The sequence below is a fragment of the Heterocephalus glaber genome, unplaced genomic scaffold (assembly GCF_053883595.1).
Source record: "Heterocephalus glaber isolate CG9 unplaced genomic scaffold, H.glaber_assembly_v1.0 deba00001463, whole genome shotgun sequence".
Taxonomy (NCBI): Eukaryota; Metazoa; Chordata; class Mammalia; order Rodentia; family Bathyergidae; genus Heterocephalus; species Heterocephalus glaber.
In genome coordinates, this window is record NW_028258310.1 from 12,096,891 (window position 1) to 12,124,030 (window position 27,140).

The 27,140-nt window shown below is 34.0% G+C and overlaps 1 protein-coding gene across 1 annotated transcript; it reads right to left on the reverse strand.

The window, feature by feature from the left end:
• Positions 1 to 27,140, reverse strand: Marcol (MARCO like). The gene is made up of 6 exons (XM_087180497.1): positions 27,021 to 27,140; positions 22,602 to 23,608; positions 20,660 to 20,781; positions 7,897 to 8,092; positions 3,550 to 3,679; positions 1 to 206 (listed from the first exon to the last, which is right to left on the reverse strand). The coding sequence occupies exons 1-6, from the start codon at positions 27,070 to 27,072 to the stop codon at positions 1 to 3; spliced, it is 1,713 nt and encodes a 570-aa protein (XP_087036623.1). The 5' UTR covers positions 27,073 to 27,140.

The window sequence follows — 27,140 nt, forward strand, 5'->3', positions numbered from 1 at the left end:
TTATTCCCTGTGCCTACTATTCCCATCCTCTCTCCAGCCCTCTAGCCAAGGTCCTTCAATGCTGGCTCTCTTGAGACTCTTAGGGAGCTTTTCAGGTGCATCACTGCCGAGATTTCTGTCCAAAAACTCATTCACTGTCTTGGTGATCGAGGTGGACATGGATAATAGTTCTCCAGCTGATGTCTCTTTCTGGTTGTGGATTTGTACTGCAGGTTTACAAATAGTCTCAATGGGTAAAACAGGTTAAAGAAAATATAAGATCTCTTTACATTAGTGCTTAAAATTTTATGCAAATCTACATTTACCTAAAAATTAAAGGCATAAAAATAAAATTTCCAATTAACTGTGTTTCTGGAATTGTAGAATTCCAATGCATTAGGCATGTGCCTTATATAATTTTCTAAACTCCTTCTATTTCTCTTTTTTGTTCTCTTGCTCTTTCCAGTTCAGTAGTTTGAAAAGTTTTTATGTTTCTTCATTTTGGATCCCTATGTACACATTACTATCACTCCCTGTCTCTATGCTTTTGAAATATCTGATCAAATTCTCCCAAACCTTTTGCTGAGAGACAGTCTGCTGGGGTTATTCTTAAGAGCTAATTTATACCTCCACTGGAGGGTGGGAGGGCCAATATCTGTGTGAGCTATCTGCCCTGGACCATTTGTCTTACCCTATCAAGATCCCCACTCACAGATCAATAGAAGAGCCTACTCAATTGGATGGAACCTGCTGAGAAAGAGAGGTGAACAAAATAGGAACAATAGCAGAATTGTGAGGCTCTCTCCATTGACTTCTCCACTTCAGGTAGGTGAGGCAGACATTCTGCAGAGGTGTCCTGGAATCTAGCATTGCTGTAAGGACTTCTCTAGATCCCCTGCTGGAATAATTGTTTCTAGCTTTTTTAGAAAAAGCTGAGATGCCCAATGGATGTTTCCTCAAATGCAGCCAGCCTCCTTGTGGGCTGTGCCAAGCATTGAGAGAGTAGAAAGCTGCTTCGTAAATGTGTAAAGAGGACTTGTCCTGAGGTTTCTCTCAAGCCTCCAGGTGACCTTCTCTTTACATGCTATGTTGATTCTGAGGCTTGGGAGAAGAATAAAGAGAAGAAGTTTCCATAATTGATTTGGGGATAGAGGAGCATCTCTACGTATAAAAAACAGCCATTTGATCATGTCTTATAAACATTCCTAAAGGTTTTTTCTACAGGCTTGATAAAATGCTTTTCTTCAACTCGTGGCTCAAAGTTATTTTCATCACTGCCTTGGTATTTTTCTTTATTCTGTGGTCTTGGGAGAAGCAGAAAATGCATGAAATAACTGCTGCAATTCAGTAAAGGTTGAGGTTATTTTACTGGGCTTGGAAATCTTTAACTGGTGAGATGAATCAGGCGTGTTACAAATTCCTTTTTAAAATTACACCAGTGGATTGGTTTTTTAAAAAAATTTAATGCTGTAAAAGGGGGGATAGAGCAGTGAATTAGAATGGGCAATAAAAGTTGGGTACAACGGTGTGCACCTATAGTACCAGCTACATGGGAAGGCTCAGGCAGGAAGATCCCATAAGCCTAGGAGTTCAAGATCAAACTCAGCTGAAGAGTGACACTCTGTCTCTTACAATAGTATTAGTATTAGTAATAATAATATAATAATAATAATAGATTGGTTAGTAGATGTTAGAGTTTTGTTCATCTTTAAGTAAAGACATTTATCTTCCTCCTCACTCTTCATTTTGGAGTTCAGATTTTATGGTTATTAAAAGCAAAGTGTGGGGAGTAAGTGAAGTGTTCCAGAGATGGTATTCTTTGACAATCTCATTTGCTTTTTGCCAGTTATGAATCAGTTATGTCAAAGCCTTATGTAAGGAAAGAACTCACCCATTTATCCCCTGACAAGTTATCTTTCATAATTTTCAGGGTTATCAATATCTGAATAAAGAAACAATGAGATATTGTACAAAATCAAGATATTAGAGCTTGGACCAGGGATTTAGCTCAGTGGCATCATGTCTGCCTTGCAAGTGCAAGGTCCTGAGTTCCATCCCTGGGTACCAAAAAAAGAAAGATATTAGGGCTTAATTTCTTGATATTTTGTCATTTTATACAAGGCAAATTAAGTGACTATAAAAGGTGTTATTTTCTGTATTCCATATATCTAAATTTAAAAGTATAGGTCCTTCAAAGGATAATGAAATGAGGTTAACAGACAATACTTAAAATTATTTTAAAAAGTGACATTAGCTTGAGGAATTATAAAATATTTCCAGAATTGAAGTCAGCCTATGAATACATTGTCTTAGTACTTCCATAAAACTCGCTTCCTCACATGAAAGGTCATGAGTAAGCAATTTCTGTTTGTTTCTGATACTAAGAAATGTGAGTACATCCTAACATACATATGCTTTTATTCCTTTTCTTCTTATTTTTAATTTTCTTTTGTGTGCTAGCTGCAGATACTGGTTTTTTATTTGGGCAAAAGAAAGTGAAATTGGTAAGTTAATGACTGATTAATTTGGAAATTTAAAAATGTAAACTTTCAGGTCACTTATATTGTAAATTTTAATAGCAGATTTCACCACCTAATGTATGATAGAATAATCTTTTTAAAAAGTATACAAAAAAAGAAGAACAAAAACAAAACAAAACAGAAATATCCTGTATTATTATTGCATGAAGGTGAAAAAATTGTCTTTCCAGCTATAAAAAGCTATTTGGTATTATAGACAAACTAAAAGTATCTCATTGTTCAAAACTTCCATTAATGGACATAAATATTATTGTACACAAGCAGGTAATATATGCTAGTGGGTGTTTAAAGTAGAATTGTTTATTTTACCAAAATAAGAAGATTGGGGAAATTACTCACTAGTAGATTAAATGATAGTTTTCATATATTCATGTAGTGAAAATGAAACGTAGTTTGTACAACTAAATAGATAAAAGTTACAAAGAAATTTAAAAAGCAGATTATGTATTTTACACATACATGCAAAGGTATACATATGTAGAAATATGTATGTGTAATTATTTTAAAAGACAAGAGAATAAAAAATAAAAGTTCAAATTTTATGGTTTCTTTTTTATTTTATTAGTACATGATTGCAGTACATAATGTGTGATTACATTCCTTGTGGGGAGTTGACACATGTATGTAACACATTTTAATTCATTTTTTGGGTAATGTACAGTGATGAGGGAGATTTGACCTATGTATGAAGAGAAGTTGTGACAGAATACATCAACTATAAAAATAGTCAATCATTGTGTGGCTTCTTTAAAACGTATTATTGAGTTAGTAAAAATAGTTCAATAATAGTTCATATTTAATGGGATTGCACTTACCCTAATGTGCATTTTTAAACTTTAATAGTGCACATGTTTATTCCACTTGGATGTATGGCATTCGGTATGAAAAATAAGAACATTTTATTCCTAAAAGGTCATTTTTTGATAAGTTTTATGTTGTCACTTTGTTTTGCAGACTGTAAAAAGTATGCAGCTGCCCCACATGCATGTACTGGAGAAATAGATCTAGTCTGTGGAACTAATGACATTACTTATAGCAACAGACGAGTTTTCTGGACTAAAAAGTTGTAAGAACACAAGATTAAAACTATTAAATGTCAGCTCCTCTAAAGTAATGATAAAACTGTCAAAAAATGATAGGAAAATATGCCTTCTGATGACCTAGAAAAACATAAATAGAAAGTGTTATCTCTATAAAAGCAGCAAGAATACATTTGTACCTTTCCTTGAATTTATAAAAGTAGTTTTATATTTTACCTTTCAGAATAACTCTTTCAGAGATCTTGTGCATCTATAAATTGATTAATTTAACCAAGTATAATCATTATGAATTGCCACTGGTATCTTTTTGATCAATATAATATAATTCTGATGTCCAGATGAGACTGATAACCTCCAGGATGGATCACCAAGATACAGGGAATGTAATTGAGCAAGAAATCTAACTTCTGAACTCTGAAATTAATCATGTGTCTACTAATATTATGGAAGACTCTCTGATGATCCACTTTGTCTACCAAACTTTGTGACAGGAAACTTTAAAAGTGCAAACTTCAGAGTGCAAGCAAGTCTAGGACACATCCTCTCAACCTCCCTTCCTGCTCCTTCACTCTGAAGGAGTTTGTAGTCTCAAGGTTCAACCAGCCTTTGTAGCTCCCTCTACATTTTCTCTAACAAATGTTTCTTTCCATACATTTTTGTACATATAATCTCAAAAGTGGATTCTACACCTGGAGAACCATCAAGACAATATCTCTAATCCTCTTCTTAGAGCAGGTCCAAGACTGAGTCAGTACTGGGCATGTAAGAGTCAAGTCCCCTGAGATGGGGAACAGGATTACTGCAAAGCTGAGGGACAGCAGAGCCCAATATCTGTCCAACTGGAGTAGAGACTCCCCAAACTGCTTGTGCCCTTACTCATCTTCTCCTCAATAAGACATATTTCATCCAATGCTCAGGGAATTAAACATGTTCTTTCAATAATTTATGATTCTTTCTCACTATTGTCTTTATTTACAGACAAAATAAAGGAAAATTGGGCTTTTCTCATCATGGCAATTGGTGAGCGAGGCTGAATACATGTTCTTGTGCCTTTTATCATTATCTTGTCTTGTGGATTCTGCAATCAACTGGAATCTTCTCTATTAGGGCTTTACATTCTCAGACAATCACTGAAGCCTTCTATAGTACATAAGATGGAATATACAGTGTTGAACAATCTTTCCTGCTTGCAAACCTATGATTAACATATGTTTATGCTGTGTAGAATTAAACATTGACAATTTGAAAAATCACTGTCTTGATTTTATAGTTGATAATATAAAAGCTGGTGTAATTTGTAACCATGAACATTTCACTCAATACAATGTTAATAATTTTATCTTTATTAGAAATTCTCCTTGGCTGACATTGAAACTATATATGACTATGTCGTATAACTATAATTGAACATTTTCAAAGATGAATAAGCAATATATTACTTGAGTATTTAGCAAAAATGCAGGTACCTATGATCTTACCTCAGAAATAACTATCATGAAGCAATCAAATAATAACAAATGCATGAGTAATGTTATTTTTATTATGAGAGAAAAAAGCGGAATTCGATTTTTACATTGCTGAATCTACATGTATTTTAGATTCAAGTTCCTCATTAAATATATGATTTATAATTATTTTATCCCATTCTGTGGATTTTTCACTTTCTTGATGATGTACCTTGAGACAAAAATCTTTAATTTTGGTAAATTCTAATTCATACATTTATTTTATTTTACTGCTTGTGCTATTATATAAAATAAATGACCTGTTTAGACCAACAGAACAGCACTTAGAAGTCTCTAGTCCTTACTCTTAGCCTGCCAGAAATAGTAAACTATGATGAGCCTGCCTCCTCCCAAGCAATAATGATCATCTCATGATAGGAACTAAATTTTATCTCAAATGCTAACTTCTCCAGAGCCATCTCACAGAGCTCAACCTGAGATAGTGATCAAGTACCCCACATTTTGACCAAGACTGCTTAATTAGACATATCCTTTGCCTCCTTCGCCAATCCTACCACTATTTAATACTTCCAAAATAGGGCTGAAGATGCTTGGTCCTTCTTTGCTTCCTCATATCATTGTTTGATTTAATTCTTTTCTTACTTTTAACCATTATTTTTTCCATTTGATACTTACTACAAGTGACCAGATCTGGTTTGTTGGGACTGAAGTCAATCCCCCTCTAACATAGGACTCTGGTAACAAGATAACTTTTCAAGGTCTACTCTAAAAATGTGCTCATTTCTTTGGTTTACTTCCCACATGTATATGAGATATACATGTTATTAAACTTATACCTGTTTTTCTCTTGTAAATCTGTCTTTTGTCACAGGGAATTACAGCTAAGAAACTTTGAAGGGTACTTACTGTATCACCTCCACAGAAGAAATGTAAACACTATTTACTATAAGCATGTACTAATAAAAAATTTTTTTAAATCATGAAGGTAGAGAAAAAATTTTATTTCCTCTCCTACATTATTATTTTTCTTCCACATCTTTCTCAGACTTTCCATCACTTTTTCTGATATCTCCATTCTTGTATTTTGTCCATGTTGTCTATTTTCCCAACTAAAATCCTTACCATAATAATCATACTTTAAAATGTATTTTACTTTTGAACCCAGAGCCTGAGACATGCTACACAAACAACAAAATTGATTTATTTCAAGCAAAGTTCTGTGCAGTTACCCTTCTCCAGGCCAAAATATAAAATAGAAGCAAAGAGATTATTTAAGCAAACCTATATATTTGATTATTTAGTTGGTTTCCTATATATAAACAATAAGTTATAACAATGTGTGTTCGCATCTTGGTTTGCCAAAACAAAGGGTAAGCAACAATATTAGAAAAATATAACAAAATGTAATTGTTATGTTGTATTAAAGGAAATTTTAGTCAATATATGTTGCACTAGTTTGAGTTCCCCAACAACATTTGAGAAATCTCAGTCCTCATAGCCTTGTAAACAGAATGTTTTATCAAGGGTTTTAAATTTTTAATTTCAGTAGATTTGGTATTTAGGTAGCTTAGTTTTTCTTTTTCTTATGAGTAAGGTTGAATATCTTTTTTATATTTGAGAGCTATTTAGAATTTTATTTTCATATATTTTGACTAATTTTCTATTAGACCTGTGATATCCTTTCCTTTTAATTTTTATGAGCTCTAAATTTATTTCATTCTTTCATTCATGACACGTGTTGAAAATATTTTCTCCAAGTTTGTGAGCATCTTATAAGTTAATTATTGAGTTTGTTTGCTATGCAAATTTTTATATGGCTAAATATTTTGTAATGTTTTCTTATGATTATTAAATATTTTACTATCTTAGGTTTAGGATTCACCCATGAATACATCAGTGTTTGTATTGTTTGAGTTTTATCACTAAACTTCCTATGTTGGGAGTTCATTTAAGGTTTAGTATTATATATATACATATGCAATTTTACCTTTAATTTTTATTATTAATACATATTGGCAATACATAATACATTCATCGTTGGAAGTTGCAGGATCCATGTATTACAATTCAGTCCTTTTTACTTTCCCTTCCCCCTTTTTCCCCCTCTCTTCTTCCTCCATCTCTAGATCCCTTATTATAATAATTTTTACAAATGACTCTCAAGTACTTCCAACATTATTTATTAAAAGTCAGTCTTTGCCCCACTAATTTAAGATGTCACTTTCATCATATACTAAATTTCCAAATGTACTATAGTTTATGTTTTGCTTTTAGAACTATTCTACTTCTCTGGCTTACAAACTGCTTCCTTGGCTATTACAAACTAGTAGAGTACTACTACAGTGTTAAATTACAGAGGTTTCATGGAATGTTTCAATACAGTGTAGTTACTCCACCCAGCATTTAGTTTTTTTTTTTTTTGGTACCAGGGATCGAACTCTTGTCCTTGCACTTGCACAGCAGGCAGTGAAACCACCGAGCTAAATCCCCAGCCTGCAGCCTTTAGTTTTTAATTTTCAATTTCTCCTAGCTACATTCACTGTTTATTTTCCTTATGAAGTATAAGATTGTTTTTTAAAAGTTCTTTGTTTATTGCAATTGTCACCACATACATAAAACCAATGTCCCTTAAAATCCTGTTCTTTTCTTTTTAAAAGTTTATGCATGGCTATAACCAGTCTTTTACTATCAATCTTAAACAGTCAACTGAGAAAGAGTTCTGAGGCTTTTGTTGCATCGCTGAGTAAGATGGAGGATGGGGAGAATATTAGGAGGATGATTTATTTAGTTTTCTGCACTTTCTTGGCAGACTGTCTGACTTTCTTAGATTTAGCAGTTTTCTTCTTCACTGCTTTGTGACATTCACAGTACCTGTCTATCATGGACAGAAAACCAACTCAGAGAAGGACTGGCAGAGCAGCCTTCAACACATATGGTCTCAACAGAAACTGTGTCAACTATGGCGGCATCACCAGATTTTAAGAATTTAGAAGCATCTTCCAGTTTTCTATCAAAATGGAAACCTGTCTTTTCCCTCAGCTCTCCAAACTTGGAAGCAATGTAAATTCTATATAAATAAAATTTAAAATTATAAAATAATACAAGTCAAGAGAAAAGTAGTAAGAGTTCAGAAGACTCAAACTATTAGCCCAAATAAATAAATCTACATTTATAGAACATATTTTCTACCAAGCAAAATATTCACTCTTTTTAGTTATTCAGAGAACATATACCAGAATGACAGGTATTGTGAGCATGAAAACAACTTCATAATATTAAAATGAATCAAACCATGAAACCAAAACCTTTTCCCAGTAAAGTTAAATTAGAAATCATCAATAGAAACATGTCTGCAATGACTTTTAAATTTGAAAATGAAACAACAATGCCCTATAGATCAAAAGAAAAATCTAGGAGACCAGTCAGGCACGCTGGTGGGAGGAGCCTCTCCAGCTCGTGGCTTTGATCCGGGTTCGCTGGTTGTGGTCCGTTTGCTCCACTGGCGCACTGTGGGAAACCCAGGAGACCTTGCACCAGAAATGGAGTCAGTGACCTTTGAGGATGTGGCTGTGAACTTCACCCAGGAGCAGTGGGCTTTTCTGGATCTCCCAGAAGAATCTATAGAGCTGGGATGTAGGAAACCTTCAGGAACTTGGTCTCTGTAGAAGTCAGATTGTAGACAGTTAATATAAAGAGGAAGGCAGTCATTGTGGAAAAATCTTCAGATCTCTGAATCTTCAGTCTCCAGATAAGACTTTAAATTCGAAAACTGGAGTACGTCTATGTGGAAGCCATGTGTGTATGGAAGTCCTCACTGGGTGTTCATCCCAAAATGTGCCCCTCAGGCCTCACAATGGATACAAACCATATGAGAATCAAAAACTTGTAGAGAAGCCATGTAAATACAGGCAACATGAAGAACCCTTCCCCCTTCCCCAGTCCTTTCAGAAGTTTGAAAAAACATACACTGGAGAGTAACCACATGAATGTAAGCAATGTGAGAAAGTCTTCAAATATTCCAGTTACCTAAAAATACATGAAAAAATTCACACTGGAGACAAACCTTGTGTGTGTAAGCAATGTGGGAAAGCCCTCAGTCACTTTTATGTTTTTCATGTACATGAAAAAACTCACACCGTTGAGAAATCCTATCAGTGTGATCAGTGTGGGAAAGCATTCTCCTGTTACACTTCCCTTTATTTGCACAGAAGAATTCACACTGGAGAGAAACCTTATGAATGTAAAGAATGTGGGAAGACCTTCAGGTCCTCAGGTGCTCTTCATGTACATGAAAGAACTCACACTGGTGAGAAGCCCTGTGTGTGCCAGGAATGTGGAAAAAATTTACATGCTGTACTTCCTTCAAGTGCACAGAAGAATTCATACTGGAGAGAAACCACATGCATGAAGGGAATGTAAAAGAGCTTTCAGAAACACTAGTAGTTTGCAGAACTCACAGTAGAGAGAAACCTTATGAATGTAAACAATGTGGGAAAGCCTTCAGATGTCCCAAGTACATTAAAGTACATGAGAGAATTCATACTGGAGAGAAACCTTATGTATGTCCCTACTGTAGGAAAACCTTTACTTACTCCAGTTCCTTTATATCACACAAATGATTTCACACTAGAGACAGCCTTTATAAATGAAAGCAATGTGAGAAAGCCTTCAGATGTTCCAGTCATCTTCACAGATGTGAAATGGCTTACTAGAGAGAAACCCTGTGTATATAAACAAAGAGGCAAAGCCTTCATCATTCCCGTACTCTTCAAATGAATGAAAGGGTCCACACTTTAGAGAAGCCACATAAAGCTAAGCAATGTGAGAGAACTATTCATATGTTCCAGTTCCCTTCAAGTACACATGAGAGAGACCGCTGTAAGCAATGTCCTAGTTATAACAGTGGCAGGAAAAGAGCAGAGACCTCCTATAGCAGTCCTTGTGCAAATAAGGAGGCTGTTTATTCATTCACATGTGACCACACAGGAGGCCGTCTCTAGAAAGGCAATTCAGCAGGGAGTGAGGTGAGAACAAAACTTTAAAGAGGAGGGAGTTTTTGCCCTGAGGAATTTGGAGGGGGACAAAGTGAGGTCACACATCTTGGGAAAGGTGGTGGTTGTAGATGTTATCAGGTTTCCTGGAACTGAAGTGGCTGCAACATGATTTACTGTCTTCATTCACATTTGCTGCTGAGACTTGATTTTGCCCAGGCTGTACTTGGCACCACATTCCTGCCCACATGGTTGCCATGAAGATGATTTGTGCTCTGGCCTGCACAGTTATCTTACCCACCTGGAGTGACACTGGTGTTCAAATTTTCTAGTACCCTTCAACCAATTAGGAGAATTCATACTGGGCACAAACTCCACATGTGTGAGCAATGTGGAAAAACCTTCACTCGATCCTCTTGAAGATAGGAATTCACACGAATGAGAAAGCTTCTGTATGTCAGCAATAAGGAAAATCCTTCAGATGTTCCAGTTTCCTTTAAAAAATGAATAAAGTTGGATGAGAATACCTTAGGTACATAAAGGAAAGCCTTAACTCATTCTACTTCTCTTTGAATTCATTCCACTTGTGATCAATACATTAAAAACACTAAACATAGAATGGCAAAGCTTACATTATATCACCTATCTAAAATGCATGAGAATGCATTGTGGAGAGGATTAGAATCATTGTAGGGTATGGGAAACATATTCATCATGATTTATTTACAGATTTAAATGCGTAGAGTATGTAGAGGATTCCCTTAAATATAATACTTGTTCAAAAGACATCAGTTGGCCCTCATGGAAGAATTAACACTGGATAAAATCCTCTGTCAAAAATATAAGTTGGCAGTTACAACAAAGACTTTAAAAGACCAGTGAAAATTCATCATCCTATGAAATCCTATGAATGTAAATAATATGGCATGAAGAGACTGATGAAAAGTAATTTGGGTAAAATGAATCAGAAGATACCCCATCTGAAGGAAATGTAAAAGACATACATTGCCCTTCTCAGTGGCTTATTGTTAAAGTTCTTCTCTGGACCATAGATATTTCACCCTTGAAAACAAACATAACATATTTTCCCAAGTACTGTTTAAGAAATAGTACATGAGATGTGTGTGGATTTTCCCCCCTCTCCTGAAGATTGAATCAAAGGTGCTCTACTACTCAGCTACACCTGCAATCATAACATTCTATATATTTCTATCACATATTGATATATGCTATTTGTATATCATTGTATATGTGAATGTATATATACTTTTGACACAGGATCTAGCTAAGTTGACCAAGCAGGCCCAAAACTTTTTTTGCTTTTTAAATTTATTTCCCTTTTATTTTAGTATAATGCAAGTATATAGTAATAAAGAAAATATAAAACCTGAAAAAAAGGAAAAATCTAAAAGAAATGAGAAATTATCTTGAAGAAAATGCAATTTTTAAAAAATCACAAAATAACAAAGTTAGTGGGAACATACAAACCTGTTCTTAAAGAGAATTTACAGTGAAAATCTTCTATGTGAGGGATAGGGGAGGGGAGGAAGGGGATGAAGAAAATTAAAATGTGTTATGTACACATAGCAACTCTCCATAATGAATGTGGTTATTATGTGCTACAAACATGCACTAATAAAAATAAAAATTAAAAATTAAATCAACCATCTAGTTTCTAGTTTAAACCAGGAAATAAGACCAAATGAAAACTAGAATAAACAGATCAAGAAATTATAATAATAGAAATCAATGAACTAGAAAACAAAAAAGATAATTTAATGAAACTAATTATGGTTCTTTGAGATTAAAAAATTGATAAACTTTAGCCATGATAATCAGAAAGTAATAAAGAAGGTATAGATTATCAATCTTAGGAATTAGAATGATAAAGCCTAATGATTCTATAGATATCAAAAGGAAAATACTTTGACAAAAATTCCGAAGTTTACTCAAGAAGAAATAAATAGCTTGAACAGACCTGTATAAATTTTAAATCTTTAATTTTAATCTTTAATACTTAACATCTTCACAAGTAAATTACCAGGACCTTATGAATTAAGTCTCTGTGTGTGTGTGTGTGTGTGTGTGTGTGTGTGTGTGTGTGTGAGAGAGAGAGAGAGAGAGAGAGAGAGAGAGTCAGTGACAGACAGAGAGGAAGATACTGGGGCTCTATCACAGTGCTTTCACACTAAGTTGCAACCCTGGACCTTTTTTCACTTTGTATTTTGAGATAGGATCTTGCTAAGAGATTGGGACATTTTATTAAACATTTAAGAAAGACATAATAACGATTATATAAAAAATCAGATGAGGAATACTTCTCAATTTATTATGTAAGCCAATACTATCCTCACATCCAAACCAGACATTGCAAAGAAAGAAAACTATAACTCAATAGGTCTAATGAATATAAATGCAAAAATTCTTAACATAAAGTTCACAAAATAAAATTATATGAAAATTAATACATTGTGATGAAAAGATGTTTTAATATTTCAAAATTTGTACAGTTATACACTATATTTTCAGATTAAGACAGAAAAACCACATGGTCATTGCTAGAAATGTAGAATGCACAATTTATAAGATTTAATATTAATTTTTAGTAAAAATTACAGGAAATTATGAATAGATTTATTAAAATTGACTTTAACTCCTTCAAATTAAGTACTTATATTGTTTGAAAGACATTCTTTAAAGAATGTAAAGTTAGCCATATGTTAGAAGAAAATAATTATGAAACAAAAATGTGTTGACAGCATAAAGAGAATTATATACTAATGTTTTGGAGTTAAGTAGACTTGACAGTTGCACAAGAGTTGCCAGATACCAATACATTGTTTACCTAAAAATGATTTACTTTATTTTATGTGCATTTCACTTTATTTTTAAAAATTCTTATAATAACAAGACAAAGATCCAAATGAAAAGATATTCATGATTTTTTTATTCATCAGGTTTATTGGTACATTCTAGGCCTACATTATGATCACATTCATCATTGGGAATTTGTACCTATACATGATATATCTTGATTCTTGTTTTTTCCCCATTCCCCTGCCCTCCTTCCTACCCCTCTTCCCCTCCCTATTTACAAAAACTTTGTTTCTGTTTTTTCTTTCTTTTCTCATGTTTTTTCTTTCCTTTCTTTCTTTTCATCTACCCCCCCCCCCACCACCACCACTTCCCCTTCCCCTTTGGACCTTTTTTTCCAGAGAGGATTTTATGATTTAAACTGATACATCATGGAAGTGGAGATGTGAATAGCATAAAAAACACATGAAATGATGCTGAACTTATTTAGTTGTTAGGAAAATAAAAACTAAAATCACAGGGAGAAATTATTCTGTCTACAAGTTTCTGGAGGCTTTTATATATTCCCAACAGAAATGTACAGTTATGCAAACACTTTCTAAAATAGGTAGTTTTTTTGTTAATTAAAACTGATCCCTATCAGGACCCAATCGTTCTATTCTTTATTTTACTCAAGAGAAAAGAAGTCCATGTCTACACCAAGACTTGGATATGAGTTCTCACAGCAATTGTCAAAACAAGAACACAAAACAACTATTAATCTAATTGCTAATCACAAGTGAGTAGATAAATTGTTTTGCAATCATGCAGTATACATCTATAGTACTATTAATATGTACAAGAGTATGGACGAATCTTAAAATAAGTATACTGAGTGAAAGACCGGAGGAAAAAAGAAAATGACAAGAAAAAAAGACTACACAGTGTATTATTCCATTCCTATGAATCTCTAAAAAAGCCAAATTAATATATTGTGATTGAAAGCAAATCAAATATTACCTGAGAATGGGGTAGAATGTCAACATGAGATGAAAGGAAATTTTAGGGGCAATGGATGTATTCACTGAATGAATTATCTTAATGTCTTCATAGCCTCAAGCACATATATATGTGGGTATTTTTTGTTTTTGTTTTTGTTTTTTTTTTTGGTGCTAGGGATTGAACCTAGGGCTTTGCATACTAGGCAAGTGCTCTACCACTAAGCTACACCACCAGCCCAGCCTTTTTATATTTGAAGAATAAGATTTCAACATACTTAAAACGTATAGAATGATACAATTCAAATGAGTCAAATTTAGCATATAAATTCTAGTTCAATAAAGGTGCTTTAAAAATGTGTGCTAAAAGGCATAAATAAGGGAAGCAAGTGAGGAAATTTGTATAAATACTTTGTGTATGCTATTATTAAATTAATATACATGTCAAAAAATGTCTGTTGTGTTTTTTAAATATTTCATGAAAATATAACATATTGTCTACTAATTAATTTTAATGAGTGAACAAAAATTGTATCTATGTATATTATATACATATATACATATGTTTGTGTATAGTATGAAAGAGAAAGACAGAGAGACAGCAAACAAATAAAAGATGCAGACTGAGGGCCCGAAGAAAGTGAGCCTTATTCTTCTACCTCATATTCTTTAAAAATATGAGCCCTTTAATACATATTCTTTCTTTTAGTAACTGTATATTGAACATTTAACTTTGTTCCAGGCATGGTTCTCTCATCAATGGTGCTTAAAATGAACAGGACAGTAGATGCAATCAATGAGATATGCAGCTAAAAGTGATTTATTTTAGGAATGGAGAATATTCTCAGTATTTATAAATGATTTTGCACAGCCAGAGGGACAATGGGACTGGTCAGGGAGGTTACTAAGAATAAAGTGTACATAAAGTATTAAACAAAAATCATGTGATACTTGACTCATCAGTGTAGGGTGGAAATGGGTGAGAAAATGAGTTTCTGAGATGATGAATATGTAAAAATAATCTGTTTGGGAGAAACAAGGGAAACTGAAGTGGAAAAGACCATCGTGTTTGAAGTACTGATCAACAGGAGTTTAGTGCAAGAGATTTGTTCACCATACTGAAGGTTTCATAGCTTTAGGTGTAGAACTTGGAGTTTGTCCCTAAACATGGAACCAAAAGATTCTAATCGGATAAAAAAAAAAAATTACATGGCCAGATTTACATTTCACCAAGATTACTTTGCTGTCCATTGAGAAGTGGATTAAAAGATTAAAAATAGAAGCACACAAACCATTTGGAGACATACAGTATTTCTAGTCTTACCTTGCCCTAAGATACAAATCTTGATAATAATTTAATTTTAAGAATTTAAAATCTACAGGTTTCACCTCCAATACGGAATTTATTTAATGTTCCTTTGAGTTTTTAATCAATTGCCAAAACAGGATTTTCTCATTCCTTCTTACATGCTGGATAGTTTGCTTAATCCATTCTTTTCTGGCAATATTACGGGTCTTTTTCAAACTCACAGGGGCAACGCAGCTTGAAGAGTTAGCAACTGATAAAGTCAGCGTTACTTGAATTGAGCCTTCTTACTGCCTTAAATTCATTTCAACGAGTCCTAATGATTCAAAGATATTCCACTCAATACTTGGGCCAAACATTTTCCACATCAGAGAACCGTGTCACACATTTCCACCTCCACTGTATCATCAGTTATTTAGGTACAAAAGCTGACGAGCAGACGCTCTCTGCCATTGTCTTTCCTCCACTTCTGTTTTCTTTCTGAAGCTATTGTTTTTGCCTTCACCTATCTGCAAGTCAGAGGTTAGCGTTCTTCAAAATATACTTCCTTTTGCACTCAACTATACGCCGTTTCAACAGCATCGATCATGCGCCATCATGGTTTCTTTCTTCCTTCATTTCTTTTTCTTTCTTTCTTTCTTTCTTTCTCTTTCTTTCTTTCTTTCTTTCTTTCTTTCCTTCCTTCCTTTCTTTCTTTTTCTTTCTTTCTCTCTTTCTTTCTTTTTCTTTCTTTTCTTCCTTCTTTTCTCGCTCTTTCCTTCTCTCTCTCTCTATTTATTTATTGGTACACTTTAGATATACTTAATGATCACATTCATCATAGGGAACAAGTACTTGTACATAATATAATTTGATTCTTCTTTTTCCCACTCCTCCCCCATCAACCTCTCTTCTCCTTATTTACATAAGCTTTGTTCCCATTTTTTCTTCTCTTCTCTTTTTTCCTTTTCCTTTCTTTCCTTTCCCCCTCTCCCCTCTCTTGTTCCCCTTCCCATTTGAACATTTTCTTCCTATTGCCCAATATCTATTATACATTTTGGTCCTTATTTACCCTTTCCATTTCTCACACTAGAGAAACAACGCGATATTTACACGTGTGTCCAACTTGTTTTACTTAAGAGTATGGTCTCAAGGTGCAACCATTTAGCTAGAAATGTTCTGTTACGCCTGAACATTTTAAGGGATTGGTAGATACTGTGTACAGTTTTTTAAATTTTTTCATATTTTATCTAATCATTTTGCTTCATTAAATTTTTCTACTTTAAAAAAAAAACAGTGTCATTGAGTACATAAACATTGTGCAGCTATTACTACTGACCATCTTAAGAAATATTTCATTGTTCCCTAAGGAAAACTTGACATCCATTAATCAATAACTCCTCATTAACCCTCTGCTCAGCTCACGTAGCTCTTTTTTTTTTTTTGGTGCGGGGGGGGGGGTGTCTAACTTGGATCCTTCCGCTTGCGCAGCAGGCGGCGGAACCACTGAGCCAAATCCCCAGCCCCTCAAATAGCTCTTATTCTGTATTATTTCTCTAAAAATTTGCCTATTCTCTGTACCTCATATAAATGGAATCATATAATATTTGTTCTTTTGTGTCTAGCTTATTTAACTAGCTATCTGAATGTCTTCAAGGTCTTCTTTTATTTTATCATGTATCTGAATTTCATGCTTTTTTAAAGCTAAACATTACACTGTGAACGTATATATATACACAGATATATCACATTTTGCATATTCATTCATCTGTTTAATGGTATTGAGTTGTTTCTACCCTTTCTGTATTGTAAATAATGCTGCTTTGAGTATTGGCAAACAAACATCTCATTGAGTCTCAGTTTTAAAATACCTTTTAGGTATATATCTAAAAGTGGAATTGCTGGCCTTGTACAGTAATTCTATATTTAGTTTTTTGAGGAAATGTCATACTATTTTTCCATGAAGGCTACTCTTTTTCACATTTCTACCGGCAACACGCACTGGTTTCAATTTTTACACATAGTCATCAATAATTGTTGTTTTCTTTTTTAATTTAATAGAATTAGTATTGTATCTGGAGGACCATTTGACTGTGGCTTTGATTTGCATTCCCTAATGGCTCACACTGTGAAGATATTTTCATCTCTGTATTGGCCATTTATATATCTCTTTGGAGAAATATCTATTCAAATTATTTGCTAATTATTTCAAATTGATTGAGTCTTTTATTTATTGCTATTGTTGAGGAGGAATTCCTTCTATATTATGGATATGAATCAGATACATGAACCACAATTTTTAAAGATGGGCATTATTATATTGCCCAGGCTGGTCTTGACTCTTGGGTTCCAGTAATTCTTCTACCTCAGCTTTCCAAATGCTGAGGCTACAAATTTGTGCACTGTTCTTGGCTTGATTTGTAAGTATTCTCCCAATCTTGGAATTGTCTTTTTACCCTCTTGATAATTTTATTTGATATACAAAATTTTAATTTTGAAGAAGTGCACTTTATTTAGTTTTTTCTTTTATTTCCTATCATTTTAAGGTCATGTTCAGGAAATTCTTGTCGAAAATAGAATCTGAGCCACAAAGAAATTTGAGTTAATTTTTTGTGTGAAGTGTAAGGTAGGGTTACTTTTCATTCTTTGCCATGCGGATTTTCAGTTTTTGTTGAAAAGTCTATCTTTTCTCTATTGAATTGTTTTGTTATCTTGGTTGAAAATCATTTAACCATAGAGGTGAGAATTTTTTTCTGGTCTCTGCACTCTGTTCCATTGATCTATATGGAAGTCTATGTCATATCACGTGTTTGATTAATACAGCTTTGTAATAAGTTTCAAAATTAGAAAGTATGAATGCTCCAAGTAATTTCCTCTTTTTCAAGATTGTTTTGCTACTCAACATCACTTGATATCCAATATGAATTTTAGGATGGGTTTTTCCATTTCTGCAAAAATGTAACTTTGGAATTTTCTAGAGATTTCTTGAGTCAGTATATCATTTTGGATAATATTTCCATCTTAAGAAAGTTCAGTTTCCCAATCACACATAGGATATCTTTTCATTTAGTAGTGTTTTTATTTTTTATAGTGTTTTATAGTTTTTGGTGTATGAGTCTTTTCCCTCCATGTTAATATTTATTCCCAAGTATTCTGTGCACTTTATCCTATTTTAATAGTAATTATTTTCTTAATTTCCCTTTTAGGTTGTTCATTGTTTATGTTTAGAAATTTAACTGATTTTTACAGTTTTGTGTCTTAAAAGTTCGCTGAATATATTTATTTGTTCTGTTGTATGTGTGTCTCTGTGGTTCTTAGGACTTTCTACATATATAATCATGTCATTTGAGAACAGAGATAGTTTTACTTCTTCATTTCAAGTATCTTTCTTTTAAGTACTTTATCTAAAACATGTAACAATGTTGTCAATAGAAGTGATGAAAGCAGGGATTCTTATCCTTTCTTTCATTCTTTTCCTATTAAAATAATGTTTATTAGTGTTTTTACTTATCATTTTGAGGACAGTCCTAGTGTTTTTTTAGTGATTCATCACAATTTGTGATTTTTTGAACTTAGTCAATTTCTTAAATTTACCCTTGAGATAATCATGCATTTTTCCTCTTCATTCTATTAATGACCATATTGAATTTTGTATGATGAAACATTCTTGCATGCCAGGAATAATCTAATTGGTAACCTGTGTGATTATCTTAATATGCTGCTGAATATAATCTCCTAGCATGCCACTGGGGATTTTATGCACCAATATTTATCAGGTTGTTGGCCTACAGTTTTATTTTCCTGTTATGTCTTAGCAGGTCTTAGTATCAGGGTAATATTAACTTTTATATAAAGTTAGTTAGGAAATGCTCCCTCTTGTTCAATTTTTTTTTTTGGATGACTTTGAGAAACACTGGTGCTAAGTCTCCCTTAAATTTTTGGTATACTTCCTTATGAAGTCATCCTACCCAGGACTTTTCTTGGTTAGAAAATTTTGATTACTGATTCAATCTTATTGGATATGTCTATTTATGTTTTCTCTTTGTTCATGAAGTAATCTTGGTAAATAGTGTGTTTTTATGAACTTGGCCATTTCATTTAGGTTTCTAATTTGGGGGCAGAAAATAATACTTCATATTATTATTCTATACTTCTCTTCCACTGCAAAATCCTAAAATGTATTTTAAAACTTCAGTTTCTTTAGCTCTAGCAGATACCTACAGGCTCAGTATTTTTAAAGTGGAAGATCTTTATGTTTTCCAGGAAGTCCTGACATTCTTATGTCTGTTAAGAGTTTATAAATTGCTGCTCCATGTCCTGAATTCATAACTGGTACTTTGGGAAGGGTGGGATCAAAAACACTCGTTAAGGTTTTAGAAAGTCTAAACAACAAAAAAATCCTGTGAATCAGAAGTTACTCTGGAACTGACTGTATTTATAGTGAAAGAAACTAAAAAGTAGCATAGGCTCCATCAGATCTGTAAGATTTATGTTGACCTCACAGTTGAACTTCCAAGAAAATCCATTGTGAAAGCAGGATTGCAACTTGATTTTGAAGTTCCAGGTAATTTGGTTTATATAAACACTTAGCATTTTCCCTCATGTTTCAGACTCAATGTTCCATGACTCAACCTGAAAAAAAATGATGAGAGAAATCAAGGACCAAGTAGTTATAGTACCACTACAAAAAGAAAATGTGATTATTTAAAAAGTAGGCCTATTTGCTGGCTTACCTAGTTCTCACTGACTGATCAGAGAAATAGTACACTTGCCATTAGTTCCTTTTCATCTCTGGACCATGTGCTTTATGGATATTATAAGAGAATTGGCATTAATGCCCTTTTAAATTCTGTTTAGCTTCAGGGGATACTTTAGTATTTTATTTTACAGTAATGACTTATGCTAAGTACTTATTGAATTCGAGAATCATTGAAAACAAGAGAGGTATAATTCTTACTTTATTTTTCTATTTTATAGTTGAACATTTAAAAATTCTGAAGGCTTAAATGTCTAAATCTCTCCTAACCACATGTTACAATTTTTAAAACAGACTTAAAATCTCTTTATTTGTTATAGATAGTGTGTAACTTTTGAAGGTTTAGAACATTCACCAAATCCAACCTTTGGTATTGTGATTAGAATAAGATTTAGTAGGCAATAATTAGCAATTCAAGGGCTTTGCAGTTCTCTTTCTCTTCTGGTGTTGTTTGTTTCTTTTCTGTTGCAAAAATTAAAATTCGTGCAAGCAGGAATTTCAGTATATTTTGTTACCAATTTTACCTCTAGTTCTTAGATTACTGCCTGCACGTGATGGGCACTTGATGACTATTTGGCCAAAGAATAACACAAAAGTAAATTAACTCTTACTTTAATATCTGAATAAATCATATTCTCCTAGAAATTGACAGAATTTATCATTCAAGAAATGACTATCATTTATTTTTCTTCTGACAAATAAGTGACAAGCAACTACTGAGAGAAAAACTATATAGACAGAGAAAAATGTTGTTTGCTTCCCTACGGATCAGAATAGTACTTCCTGACGCAAAGGAATACAAAGCCCTTACCTCTTTGCATAATTAAATACACAGCCGTTATCATAGGTTTTTCCATCAGAACCGCAGACTGGTTTGTAGGCAGATTGACATTTTATGTTTTTAATTGGTTTCTTGCTACTGGTGCTGCCAGTCTGTAGTGAGGTGAAAGATCATCAGGTAGGATAGAAGCATCAACTTAATTCAGCTATTATTATGAAAAATAAGGATTGCTAATTTATTAGTAGTAAAGTATTATATATTCCCTGTCATTTCATTGGTCTTTTGCATTTAATCCACACAGCAGTACTAAAAGAAGGATATATTTTGCCCCAATTTGTTACCAGTAGCACAGGGAGATAGATTTAAATTCAAGCTTGAGACCGATCATAAAGAGTTTAAATGTCCAAGCAGTGATTCAAACTTGGGGTTATTTATTCCAAAGCCCTGGATCTTATTAAGTGTCAAACTGCTTTTACTTTACTTTTATGGATACAAGTTTTCTTCTATATAGAGGAACAATAGTCAAGGAAAATTAACACTGGCAAATATGAGACACATATGAGCAAAACTTACCGATCTCCCTTTTTCTTGTGCCATTAAAATAAAAAAATGCATGTAGTTGCACTATGCAGAATTAATTTAAATAGTGGGAATGTTTTTGGATGTGAGCTATAGACGTGAGAAGCCTGTGGATGTAAAGCTTTTATTAGCTGATGAGAGTGAAGACATGAATGGAAATGATGAGACTTTAATGGGGATCTTAAGTCAAATCAAACCCAAGATACTAAAGGAATATGAAAAAATCCTCAATATTTTCCATTGGTATAAAGTTTATAAACTTTTCATGAAAATCAATTCCTTTCATTCACATATACTTCGTAAAGTGCACAGTTACTTTTCTGTTTTAGAACCAATATAAAATTACAGAAGTTTATATGATATCTTAAAATCTCAGAGAGCCAGGCATTAAGACCTGGATGGTACTAATCTTAGTGAGAGATAATACTTCATGCCAGGCTAGAGTCTTCATGCCAGGAAGGACAATATCTTTCCTCTGAAAATATGATGAGGATTGCCAATTTATATGGTAAAAAATAAAATTTCTATTTAAATGATGAGAGAGAGTAAGTGTTCTAGAAAATAGTTTTATATGTGAAAATAAAACAGAGTGTTTAGAGTCTTCTTTAAAGGGAAGTAGGAGGCTGATTGTGTGTGAGCAAGTGGCAAGTGAAGCTAGAACGTAGAGGAACTCAGAGGGGAATATAGGAGACAAGATCATCAGGTGGATGATCATCTCCTTGCAAAGATTTTTTCTAAGCCTTCATTTATCTAACCTGAAAACTCAGAGAACCTATTTTATGTCTCATTTATCCTAAGCTCTGAGGATAAAGGCTTTAAAAAATGCTCTTTCTTCAAGGGGTTCATAGTTTATTGAATACTTAGATAACAATTCAATAAGGTAACTTCTATAATGGAGGAAATCATCAGTATCAGAAATTCAAAGGGTTCTGTATGTGGACAGCAGAGACATAAACAGAAGCTGAATGGCATGCAGTTTTATCTGTAATAAGTATAGAAATACTGAAAAATGTTGAGCAGTGGACTGAAACACCAGCAGAGGATAGTTCTCAGATTTGAGAACTATCATTTCAGTGGGTTGTAGATTATGGATGGGATAGAAATGGACATTAAAGTTAAACTTGGCAGGGGAGTAGTCTCAAACGATGGAATTTTGAGTTAATCCAACTTAGGTTAGGTAGAAAGACTTGAATGGAAAATGATAGAGATAGGATAAAGGAGTATGGCATTCAGTGATCATGTTACGTGTGAAAACGATCAGTTCCATACTTTGTCTCATTTTGCTTAAACAGTGTCATTGCAATTTGTCATTAATACAGTCTATTAGTTTAACCATTTCTAGTCTTGCAAAAAAGAATAACTGAGATTAATTGACTTAGAATATAACACTAACCTGGATCTCCATTATTTTGCCATTTAAAGTTTTTTCTGTATTTTTTCTTTCTCCTTGAGTGTAAAAAGATCTTGGTTTCCTTTGTTGACTAGATGATCCTGGTTTTCCTTGCTGGGTAAAAGACCCTGGTTTCCCTTGCTGGCTGGAAGATCCTGGATGCCCTTGTTGGCTAGATAAACCTGGCTTCCCTTGCTGGCTGGAAGATCCTAGATTTCCTTGCTGGCTAGATAACCCTGGGTTCCCTTGATGGCTAGATGATCCCGGCTTCCCCTGAAGGCTAGAAGACCCTTGATTCCCTTGCTGGTTAGAAGACCCTGGTTTCCCTTGCTGGTTAGATGATCCTGGTTTTCCTTGCTGGCCTGAAGACCCTGGGTTCCCTTGATGGCTAGATGATCCTGGCTTCCCCTGAAGGCTAGAAGACCCTTGATTCCCTTGCTGGTTAGAAGACCCTGGTTTCCCTTGCTGGTTAGATGATCCTGGTTTTCCTTGCTGGCCTGAAGACCCTGGCTTGCCATGGTGGCTAGATGATCCTGGCTTCCCTTGCTGGTTAGAAGACCCTGGCTTTCCTTGCTGGATAGATGACCCTGGCTTTCCTTGCTGGTTAGATGACCCTGGCTTCGCTTGCTGGTTAGTAGACTCTAGCTTCTCTAGTTGACTGGAAGATCCTAATTTCTCTTGTTTATTAGAAGTTTCTGGACTCCATTTCAGGTTTGATTCTTCTGAATTTCCTTGCAAAAACCAAGATCCAGGCAAACCGGGCTGGCTCAAACCTTCTGGCCTCCCCTGCTGATGAAAATTACCCAGTTTCCCTGGCTGGTCACGTGATCCTGGTTGTCTGTGAAGACTAACCATCTTTGGTTTTTCTTGAGGGCGACTACCTCCTTGCTGAATAGATTCCCTTAGTTTTCCCGGATAATTAGCTTCAGTTTTTGTCTCTAGAATAAGTATAGGTTCTTTATTTTCTTCTACTTTGTAAAAACTGGGTTGTGAAATCTGGGTTGAAGACACTGGAATATTAGTACAAACACAAAATTAAAATTAAAGTTATTTAAGAACTTACAATAAACAGCATTCACCCCAAGATATAGTTTGTATTTAGTGCCTCCATGATTTTTTAATCAATCAAATCCCAATTAGTGTCTTCCCATTCTTTCTGTACCTTGGATATTTTCATTCCTGTATATTTTTTCTTGACTGCTACATGGTTTCCAAAAATTATGGCATCTATTCATATGATACCTAAATCATAGAGTTTGAGTTATAAGAACTGGCCATTAATTCTAAGCCAAATTCCTTTTCCTATTTTTCTGATAAATCAAACAGACTCTGGGTAATGCTTATTTGAAATTTCCTCCAAATCACAAAATCCATTCTCAGTTTCCTAAACTCCTTTTACAGATGATACTATCTCCAGCTTTCTAGACATAAAGATTGACAGGCATGAGCCCTGATGCCATCTTCTCTTCTACAACTTGGTATATATTTTCTATAACTATCTTCCTTCGTTTTCCTCTGACTCAAAGGCAGCAATTTCTCCCACCTTCATGGCATGATTTTGGTTTTTAATCAACACCCTTGTATCTTCAGTTATTTTAAGTAAAATCAAATGCACCATGAGTTGTCACCTGTTGGACATGCTATGCTATAGAACTGCAGGTAAGGTCCTATTCCAGGCCTAGGAGTTTAGCAGCTAGCAACACGCCCTACTAAACCATGGCATAGTGTGGAGTAGTGTCTGTGAGAGTAATCTAGACATTCATAAAATATTAAAAAATAATAAATTAAAAATATATATACATATCAATATAGTATATGGTGAGAGAGGAGCCACTACTACGCTATGACTTTAGTAAGAGGTAGAGATACAACCATGAACAAGACATTTATGACTTTTCATCATGATATTGAGAAATCTGGTGGTGAATATAAACATGTAAATAGCAATTTACAGTAATATGGTCAAGGCTACAATATGAAAAGTAAACAAGAGACCTCTAATAATGATAGCAGGTGTGGTATTTTTTTCTCTTCCTTAGAGGAGGTGACAAGAAATGTAGGATGCAGTCAGAAAAGCGGATCAAAAAATCATAATTTCAGGAAGACATGGGTATATGCAAAGATTTTGATTTCTAGTAATCAAATATCATTCATTAATAGACACTAGCATCAAGGAGAAATCAATTAGAGCAGAAAGGAGATGAAATGCAAAGTCTAGGTTACTAAAAAAATTTTATTATTTATTTTTAGTTTTAAAATAAGTGACATATGCAAATGCAACTAGGTCCTAAAGATGTAAAAATATAAACTGTTTAGAGTACATTTTCGTCCTTCTCTGTCCCAAACAACTGATTTTTCTATCTTGTACACAATCACATTTATCAGAATTTTGTAAATTATTCCAGAGATTGCCCATGTATTTATAAACATATATGATTATGTTTTCCACAGAATTAGTACCACAATCTACTTACACTGCTCTATTCCTTATTTTCTCACTTGATAATACAGTGGAGCTTTCTCTGTATCAATTTGTACAGACCACTTGGATTTTTTCCATTGATGGTTGCATACTACACCATTTTATCCGTATATCATAATTTATTCAGTCTTTTGGAAATGAGGATATAGTTTATCTCCCTATTTCAAGTAATTATTCCATCAAAATCTTAATGATAACTCATTTGTTATTTACAGGATTAAATAGAAAAAGTATAATTTTTGAGTAAAAAAGGTAAAGAAGGTATCAGATTATGGTTTGACCATCTATTTTTTTAAGTAAACAATTTAGAGAATAATTATCTTCAGCTTTGGATTTTGTCTTATATGTCCCCTTCTCATTTACAAACTCTAGTACATGCTGGCATTGCTTTTCTCATACCTCTTTCTTTATTTTCTCTACCTTCCAAAGTCATACAACACTAATCTAGTTTTAGCACATATTTTACCATCTACAAATGCCTGCTCAGTACATGCTGTTACCAGCAAAGCTCTGAAAATATGCAACAGGTACAGCATCTGTTACCGTAGAACACAGTTCTAGTGTGGGATTTTCTCTTTATGGCCTTTTTTTCCCTCTAAAACAAATATATTCTTGGTCCTCTCTTCTCTCATCTCATTCCTTAGTTCTTGGCTCTTGTTCTGCAACTCTGTTACTTTAGCAGTTCCCTAATGGCATCTTGTACAACTTTTCTCACACTTAATGCATTTTTAATATTACTACATGTCCAATATTTCTTATCAAGAATGGATGTCCTAGGCATGGTGATGTAATCCTAGAACTCTGGGAAGCCAAGGCAAGAGGATTCCAAGTTTGAGCCCAGGCCGGGCAATTAAGTAACTTGGTGAGACTCCAAATCAAAACAAGAAAATTAAAAGCTGGTGGGAGGTGAGCCAGGGGCACTCTGCATGTATCTCAGTGAGAAGTACCAAAAAAAAAAGCAGAAAAAAATGAAAATAGTAAAGAGTAAATAGTAAAGTACTGTTGTACTTAACAATAGCAAACCACTCTTCAGTGCTTCCAGTGAGAAGACAACCACTATTTCTTGAGTTGCAAGTATAAGAAATTGACTGTCTTAGGCACTTTTATAATTTCCTTTCATCAGGTACAGGTTAAATGGTCAAGTAGGATGTCATAATTTGAACATAAAATTATTCTTTTTGGTGCTGGGCATTAAACCCAGGACCTTGAGCGTGCTAAGCTGAGCTATGCTCACAATCCCTAAAAATCAGTTATTTTTATCATAACTCACTAACTTTAAGATGTATTATCATATATTATCTTGAAATTTACAGCTCTGAGCTAGAATGTATGCTCTGAAAGCAACTTAACTATACTGAGATAAGGAGTAGAGTAAAGCACATTGAGTGTCAGGCATCTGAGAAGAATTTAAACAGGAGGGCTAATGCTATTTGTCATCTGCAAAATTCCTACAGCAAAAGGAAAATATAATTATTTATTTGTACTTCACAAATAAGAAAATAGACTCTAATAAGTTAAGCAAGCTGCCCCAAATCACATAATTAGAAAAGGTCAGGACTTGAATACATTTTTATGGACCACACAGCCGATGATCATAGCACAAAACCATTCCCTTATAGAATATGAACTTAAATACATATTCATAAACATTTACAGTCTCTTTCGACTGCATCCATCTTCCCACTCCAGTGTCTTGCCTTTCCCATTCCTTTGTTCTTGCGCCTCTTCACCCACACCTAACTCTCAGCTCCTCTTTCATCCAGTCACTACTTTATACCTCTCAATCTGTTTTTGTTTTTTCTGAAGTTATCTTTTCCATCTCTGTCAGATGAAGATTTCCTGTTTTAAAATATCCTGTCAAAGCATCGCTAAATCACTCAACTTTTCTAATTCTTTACATTGAGAGTTGGAAGGAAAGTCATTGACTATAACTTTCTTACCTGACAACCCAGCTAGGAGAATCAAGGGAAAGAAAATGAAAGCCTCCATCATAGTCAGCCGTTTCAGCGTTGTTTGTCGGGTGAATTTCAGCGTAACTCTTCAGTAGCTTCTTTCTGAAT